Here is an 8461-nt window from a genome sequence, read left to right as displayed (position 1 = left end):
CAAAAAGAGATGCGTCTCCATAGTTTTTACATGCACCCTATCACAAAAGTTCCCGTAGGCCATGCAAAATGGCATTTTGCCTCCTAGACCGGCCGCCAGTGACAATTTCGTAAAATAAAGGAAACTGCAGCTACTACTTTTATGGGCCGCACCCCTGCCGGACCATTTGCGGATGCAGTGGCCGATTTGCCTTAACGGTCACAACGAGCGTTGTTTAAGCGTTACACATCACCACTCCCCACGACCCCACTCCGCCAAGGAACTACCCAAACCGCACCCGCACTTCTCCTCTTCTTCTTCCCGCCCTCCGCTCGCTCCCTCCGCTCCTCTCCGCCCCCGCAACCTCCCCAAATCCCCCCAACACCGCGCCGCGCGTCGCACGGAAACCCTAATCCTGTCCCGTCCGATCGCCGTGTCACCACCAATGGCGGGGCCTCCCCGCCCAGCGCCCGTCCGCCGCTCCGCCCGCCTCGGCCCACAGGCGCCCCAGCAGCCCCCCTGCTCTCCCCCGCCACCGTCCCCGCCGGCCGCGGCGGAGTCTCCAGGAGGAACCGACCCCCGCCGGTCGGTGCGTATCAGCGTCCGGACCCGCATCCGTGGCCTCCCCTCGGCGGCGCCGTCGTCCTCGCGGATACGGCGCAAGTCCCCCGCGGCGCCTCTGCGGCGGACTGTACAGGCATGCACGGAGGAGTGGGGGGCAGCGAAGGCCGCGTCAGGCGCCCCGGCGGAGGAGTGCGTCCTCCCTTTCCTCCAGAAAGGCGCGCCGAGGAAGGTACGTGCCGGTACCACTGCCAGGCCTGCAATTCAGTTAGCAGCTTGTGTGTCAATCAGGACTCTGACAACTAAAATGTTAGGTTTGCTAGAAACGGGATGAAGTGGTAAATGGGGGTGATTGTCTGGTGGCACGGAACTCGGGATAGAGACCGAAAGGGGAACATGGTTTGGAACAAAGAACAATGAGTCTCAATGCGGTTATTAGTACTCCACACTGAGAGCAAATGATACACTAGATGGATTTGGATGTCACCACAGAAATTGGAGAGAAAACTAGAACTGTGATAGAGATGTGGAAATCGGTGCAATAAGGGTTGTATCTGAACAAGGACATCACCACACTAGAAAATGTGAGGTGGTTATTCATTTTATAGGACAATTGGACTGAGGGCACACACTGTTTCCGATAGTTGCTCACAACTAAAGAACATGGAGTACTTCAGAAACATGTTACAAAATGTTGAATTGAGTTCTATAACATTAACCATATGAACTGGACGAATAGTGGCATCTCAAGTTATGTATGCAGAGCACATATGGAAGAATTTAGCTCTATGCAAGAAAAAGAAGCTAGAGCGCACAGGAGGAACTATGTGTCTTTTCAGTTAAGGTAGGAGATGAGACTCAAAACTCTTGAGCTCAACGACATCACCCAAGTGCATGCAAGAATGGAGTGTTGATCTGAAGATAACCTGAAGAAACTGAATTTTTGAAGCGGGTAGATATTCTTAGGAAATACGGATGCCTTCCGAAGTATATGTTCCTGGAATGTTCTTTGGACAAAGATGCTTTGGTAACCTGTATAAAAAGTTGCTGCATATGTGATCGCCCAACTCTGATAGAACTGACAGAAGAAGGCTGTAATATTGAGAGTTCAATTAAACACAAGTGTTGTGCCGTTGCTTGTATTCATTCTCTGTAGCTCTGGTTGCTGATAATAAGGGAACAACAATCCTGGAATATGCTATAAATCTTGTTATAAGGGACATCAAGGTGATCAGGGTATGCAATCTTCTGCATAGAAACACAGTCAGACTCTTATAAGTTAATTAAATATTAGGTGAAAGCTTGGTCAAGAAATGAAGGATGGATGCCAAGTAACACTTCCTATAGGATTCTGATCCACTTTAAAGATTCTGAATATAGGATACCAATATCAAGTGATTCTGCTCACACAGTATTTTAATGTGTACTCCGGATGTTACATAAGGTAGTGTGAGTGTGATTCCCTACTGATTCTCTAAAAGAAGGAATCTTTTAAATCCTTTGGATTTAGGTTGAGTGCCCAATTTGCTCAAGGAGTATCCTGCCCGATGAAAGGACGCGATGTTCAGGTCATCACTGTGAAGTAACCTTGCATAAGGTTTGTTCTGAAAAAAGTGATGGAAGCTGCCCTCGACATGTAAGTTGCTGAAACAAAGTTACATATCTAAAAAGCAATTATATTTTTTTCCAAGATTACAAACAATGATATATACTATAGATATAAATGCCTATCTGTGCAACCAATGAGAAATAATTACGAGTATTTTGTTTCGTTGAAGCCTTTGTTAGTTTCAACAATTTACGATTATTTATCCCCTCATATGTTTGTTAACTGTGCAGTTATGTTTTCACTGCAAAAGGAGAACAACTTGGCACCGGCTGAAACATGTAATGCCTGCATGTACGCAATGTTCGCTGCATCAGAACAGAATGGCTGAGCCTGTTGATCCTTCAAAGCTAATGATAAGTTGGAGTATTTGGTCATCAACTAGTGAGGTTGATGCTATGCTTCATCCACCCTATTTGGTGCTTCTCTGTCAGTTCCTTATATAAACCGTATCTTCAGTGCCTACAATAATATAGCAGTGTGGACAATTGGGTTTTTAACCGGCATCATGGCAGTTTCTCCTAGATAATTGCGACTGAGTGTTTACAGTTTTCTACTTAATAGCAAGAGCCGAGAATTACAATAAAAACATGGTAAGCTTATTTAGTATTGGGTTGATATGATTGTTCAATATTGGCTGATGAGAGAATAGTATAAATTAAAGCCTTAAGTGTAATGATGCACAGGGATGCAAATTTGAATTATAACTTTCTTCCTGACCATAACCTGCAGCCCCACGATTCTCAATTTGAAATACAGACTATTGAGCAGGTTGCCTGAAGCAATAACCTTATATGCTCACATACCGACAGCCTTTTACCATATCAAGCATATGTTCTTATTTCGTATCACCAATTCTGAAGGTCTTATTATGAAACATAAGCTTGATGATTTTGTACTCTGGTTTCAATTCATTAACTAGTATTAGTGTATCGACCACGGAGGGCCTCTTCGGATAAGTTGGTCTGCAAACGGCATCCTCCAATTGTAAATGCCTCCAATATGCATTCCAAAATATTCTCTTTGTTGACTACTTAAATCATGAAAAGAAAGAACATTCAACAATTTGTTCCATACCATTTGCTTTAATATGGTTGAATGCATTTTATTTGATCTCTTTATTTCTATAGGCTTTGGTTGTTTCTGTTGTTGTTAATGTTGCTGACGGTGTGATATGTGCTTCTTACAGGGTGCAGGTCCAGCATATAACATTGAGGTGGTTAATAGTTCCACTTCACATTTGATTCTCTGTATTGCTGAACACACAGAACTTATCCAATTTTGTTTCTCTGTCATATTGCCTTCGTAAATATGTGATGTTGGTGGACTATTAACGGTTTTGTTCTTATAGTTTTTCTTTGATCTGTATTCATTGTTGAGTATTGATTCATTTACAGGAAGCCTTCCAGCGATTACCTCTCCCATATGCTGATCAAGAGTTCAATATTGACCATATTAAGGAGGAGTTGGAAAGTGTGACAAAACCACCTCCATATGTACGTTTGAAGCATAGTATCCTTTATATGATTGCAATTTAAACTAGTTGACCAGTTTCCCTTTTACTCCCTCCGTTCCTAAATATAAGTCTTTTATATATTTCAATACGGACTACATACGGATGTATATAGACATATTTTAGAGTGTAGATTCACTCATTTTGCTCCGTATGTAGTCTATATTGAAATCTCTAAAAAGACTTGTATTAAGGAACGGAGGGAGTATATATTTTCATTTTTATCTTTTAACTTTGGAATCTTTCGTTCCTCAATGAGCTAAGATGTATATTTCGTCAAGAAGAAATGTGATGGTGATGCCATTGAAGCTAAATGCAGTGATTGTGATCCTCCTCTGACCTGTCAAATAAGATGCTCGTGCAGGTACGAACCAACTTAATTTCTTGTGTGCATGCTTTGGGGGATCCTTATTCTCTGTGTAACGTTGTTTTTTATGAGATGATTCTCATCAGAATTCGAAGTGCTTATAACTAGAGAATGATTTTCCAGATTATTATACTCCAATTGAACAGCAAACGGTTTTTCCAATGTATACTGTAATGCTGTATCTTAGAGTTTAGAGTGATTATATTCTATAAAATGCTTTATGCGTTCATTTTATATAAATGCATCTACAGTTTTTTTATAGAAAGTTATGATAATTCCTACAGGTCTGTGTCCATTAGCTGCTCTCAGGCTTGCAAGTGCTCAAATAAGTGCACTAACAGACCATTTCGCAGAGAGAAAAGGATCGGGGTTGTTAAGGTAAGGAATTCATTGGACTTCTTTTTTCATGTTTTCAGAGGACAAAAAATAATTAAAGGTTTTAACTTTCACAACTTATAATGTTTTTTACAATGTTAACATACTCCTTAATTTCATGACTTCTCTTCCTTCTCCAGTTTCTATAAAGTATTTTGTTTTCCTATTTGGGGTTTCATGCCTAAACTTGATCTGGTGCGCCAATTATATAAATATATTTTTGTTTCCTTTTATTTTTGCATCTTGTTATTAACTTTCTTTGGTAATAATAATATAGTTGTGATTAAGAGATTTTTGTGTGACAAATAACTCCCTGGTGGGTTTTTTCTGTAGACACAACATTGCGGATGGGGTGCCATAGCATTGGAAACCATTGAGGAAGGTGATTTTGTGATAGAGTTTGTTGGAGAAGGTATTTGAGATTCGTTCTTTGGTTTGCTTTATAATCTGATTGTAGTTCGTTTAAACCCCTACTTCTACAGGAGACTATGGCTTGTGATTACCTTCCTAATGATGTTGTGTGAGCTATTCTGCTATTGTGCTGAACATATTGCTGTTAACCTGAGTTCATGTCTGTTAAAATCAAAAGCTAGTTTCATTTCTAGAATAGCTACTACAAAAGATAATCATTGATGCTCACCTCGGTATACTCTCCATTTTTGTTAGATCATATATTATTTTATAATTATAATGCCCCATTCCAGTTATAGATGGCGCGAGATTTGAAGAAAGGCTTCAAGACATGAAACAGCGCCGAGATCAAAATTTCTACATGTGTAAAGTCAACAACAACTTTATAATTGATGCAACATTCAGAGGAAATGACTGTCGCTTTTTTAACCACAGCTGCAGACCTAACTGTCGGTTGGAGAATTGGTAATTGTCTTATTTGCAGAAGCTTGGCATATGGATTTCTTTAACCTATGTGTTTGTTTATTTAGTGGCTTGCTGTTCCTTTATTCTCTAAAAGTGTTTTTATGGCTTAACTGAGTTGTTTGTTGGCAGGCAAGTTAACGGCAAGACAAGGCTAGGTGTGTTTTCTTTACAGGGTATACGAGTGGGTGAGCCCTTGACCTACAATTACAGGTACATGAGAGACTCAATCAGCCTAGCACTTTGTATACCGTTCTTCCGTGATGTACACTCACATTGACGTTTGGTATAATTTGTATGCATTCTACAACCAACAAATTGTTTACAACGTTAATTTGCGTAGCCGTACAGATGCTTAGCTGGATCTTTATCCTGACTAAATCATACTATCATTTTGCCTTTTCTGGTGCTCCACTGTAATAAGAAAATTCTGGATTCCGTTTTATGTTCTACATAGTCAATAAAAGCTGACACCATAGATGAATAAAAATAAAGTCCTAGTGACAATACTAGGTTTACATGGAAAGGATATGTCAGCAGTGGTGATGCTAGATCCAATATCCCTCGGTGTCAAGTATCAACCTTTCTGAAATCTTCCAAACTTCCAAGTATTCTGATGCAATATAAGTTCAACAAAGTGGCAATTTGTGTGTGGCACCGCCACTCTATATTAATATTAATTCTCCAGAGGCATCAACTCATAATTGTTACTGTACTATAGTTTAGTTCTCGTTTTTGACAGCATTTCTTAACATAACAATGGTTCATTGATTGTTGAAAAAAAATTAGGCTGGGACATAATCACGACCTAGATTAACAGTCCTAGACTCTGGATTTATCTTCGACATATAGCACTGCACCTGAGTAAAATATTTAGCCTTTGGGAAGCACTAAAAGATCATTTCCTGTATTGCTTCACTTTTGAATTAGTGTTGCAAGTACACAGAAGTATGTTTTATGATGCACTCTCATCTCAGTTTTTGGTCTATCTCGTAGCTTCGTACAACATTTTGGTCCACAGACAGAGTGTTTCTGTGGCGCTGAAAACTGCCGAGGGAAGCTGTGATAGGTAAAAGACTGACCAAAGGGGGGTACATATAACAGCTCTGACCGAGGGAAGCTGTGGCTCAATGCAAAAGTACATAGCAGGAAATGGAATGTATAGTGAAGATTGATGCTGAGAGCAGCATTACCCACTCATCTTCCAAGTGTGCAGGTTTTAACTCTGTAAAAAGTGTTTAGCTAGTTCTTTCAACAGATGCCGAGAGCAAACTGTCTAGTTGCTTTTTATCTCAAATAGTTCAGTTTAGTCGTTCTGGATTGCGATGCTGAACCTCTACAGATGCCGAGAGCAACCTGTGCTTCTCTCCGTGGGATCCATCAGAAATCTACATGCAGCATTGTGGTTCAGGCAACGAAAACTGGAAAACCATTTGCACCGAATGGAGTCATTGCATCACTGCATCTTATTACACACTAGTACATCATTTACAGACGTCTGTACATACACAGCGCAGCGAATTGAACCTCCCTAAGATCTTGAGCTGGAAACTAGAACGAAAACGAGACACGACGAAATTTAGCATAAGCAAAGCTAATTAAGAGCAGAAGAGCTCGCAAACAACTATTTTTTCTATCCCTTTTCCATTCATTTATGCCAAGATCGATGGATCGATGCGGAACGCGATGAGGCTGGCCGGTCCCTTAGCGAGGCTGCTGGATGGTGCGGGGGCTGAACCTGCCGCCGCCCAGGACCTTAGCAGGCGCCTTCTCCGCGTACTTCGGGACCTCCGGCGGCGAGGCGACGTGCGCCCGCCACCACTTCTCGATCCCCCAGGGCGCCACCTCGCCTCCGCTCTTCTTGACGGCGGCCTCTCCCTTCCTCTCCTCTCCATCTGCTCCGAACCACGGTGGTAGGTTTAACACCAAGGTAACAACCGTGAAGAAAAGTAGATCTGGGCCGGTCTGGTCACGTACCGTTGTGGCGCGGCGGAGGGAAGAAGGCGTCGCTGTCGTCCGGGCCTTCGTCGGCGTCGAGGAGCCCCAGGTCGCCGTAGTCGCGGAGCCAGCTGTCGCGGAAGGACGGCGAGGAGGCGACGAGGCGCCACCACTCGGTGGAGAAGTCCTCGACCTCCGCCGCGGCCGCCGCCTGCACGGGGGCGGGGCGGCACCAGCTGCCCGGCACGAAGGGCTCCGCCCACGGGTTCAGCCTCCCGCCGTTGCTGCCGGTCACCACCTCCATGGTTGCCTGTAGTACTGTATCGCTTCCTCCTCTAGGTTTCGAGCTCACTGGAGTGCTGCTGCGGTGTGGACTGGTGGAGTGGGGTGGGATGGGAATGGACGGTGACAGGTACGGCGTGGGGTGATGACGATATTATAGTGCGCTTCTTGGATCTTTTGGACTGGCCGGTCTTATCCGTTGTGGCGTTCTTATCCGTTGCGGTGGATATTACCACGTTGCGCGATGCGTACGGCCCGCTGTTTTCCGGACAAAATCACTATTCTGACCCTTTCCATGAACTTTGTCACAAAATGAATTCGATGTGAAAGTATTTTACGATTTGACTCTTTTAGCAACGCCACAGCCCGCGGCGTTTCTGCTTAACATAGAAACACCGAGGTAGTTAGCGTTTCTGACCAAGAAGAAACGCCGAGGCAGCTAGCGTTGCGGACCAGGTAAGAAACGCCAAAGGCGCTGGCGTTGCTGCCCATCATGAAAACGCCAAGGGACCATGGCGTTGCTACCCTCTTTGGTCGTAATTAATTAGCCTTATTAGTTAGGATGTTCATCCACATTTCAAATGCACATGGAAAAGGCAGCAACGCCATGGTCCCTTGGCGTTTCAATGGTGGGCAGCAACGCCAGCGCCTTTGGCGTTTCTTACCTGGTCCGCAACGCTAGCTGCCTCGGCGTTTCTTCTTGGTCAGAAACGCTAGCTACCTCGGCGTTTCTGTGTTTGGCAGAAACGCCGCGGGCTGTGGCGTTGCTAAAAGGGTCAGATCGTGAAATACTTTCACGTCGAGTTCATTTTGTGACAAGTTTCGTTGAAAGGGTCAGAATAGTGATTTCGGCCCTGTTTTCCTATCGGCGGCGTGCTGGTTCCAGTCTCAGATTCAGCGTCAAGTACATAACTCAATATCTCAACTTTATACTAACTTTAATACAAAGTTATACTACTAAATTTGA

General features: G+C 43.5%; 2 protein-coding genes across 2 annotated transcripts; one reads left to right on the top strand and one right to left on the bottom strand.

Annotated features, from left to right (window-relative positions):
- The first annotated feature begins 307 nt into the window (after nt 1–307).
- LOC123062705 (histone-lysine N-methyltransferase ASHR3) lies at nt 308–6678 on the top strand. Its single transcript, XM_044486342.1, has 11 exons — nt 308–772; nt 2051–2176; nt 2380–2535; nt 3336–3362; nt 3544–3658; nt 3924–4023; nt 4311–4404; nt 4735–4813; nt 5106–5277; nt 5407–5487; nt 6271–6678. The coding sequence occupies exons 1-11, from the start codon at nt 425–427 to the stop codon at nt 6338–6340; spliced, it is 1368 nt and encodes a 455-aa protein (XP_044342277.1). The 5' UTR covers nt 308–424; the 3' UTR covers nt 6341–6678.
- An 18-nt stretch (nt 6679–6696) lies between these two features.
- On the bottom strand, nt 6697–7680 carry LOC123062706 (protein EARLY RESPONSIVE TO DEHYDRATION 15). Its single transcript, XM_044486343.1, has 2 exons — nt 7252–7680; nt 6697–7169 (listed from the first exon to the last, which is right to left on the bottom strand). The coding sequence occupies exons 1-2, from the start codon at nt 7514–7516 to the stop codon at nt 6979–6981; spliced, it is 456 nt and encodes a 151-aa protein (XP_044342278.1). The 5' UTR covers nt 7517–7680; the 3' UTR covers nt 6697–6978.
- Between the last annotated feature and the right edge of the window lie 781 nt (nt 7681–8461).

Source organism: Triticum aestivum, chromosome 3A (assembly GCF_018294505.1).
Source record: "Triticum aestivum cultivar Chinese Spring chromosome 3A, IWGSC CS RefSeq v2.1, whole genome shotgun sequence".
Classification (NCBI taxonomy): domain Eukaryota; kingdom Viridiplantae; phylum Streptophyta; class Magnoliopsida; order Poales; family Poaceae; genus Triticum; species Triticum aestivum.
Note: the sequence above shows the minus strand (reverse complement) of the source record. Positions and strands in the feature narration are given on the sequence as shown.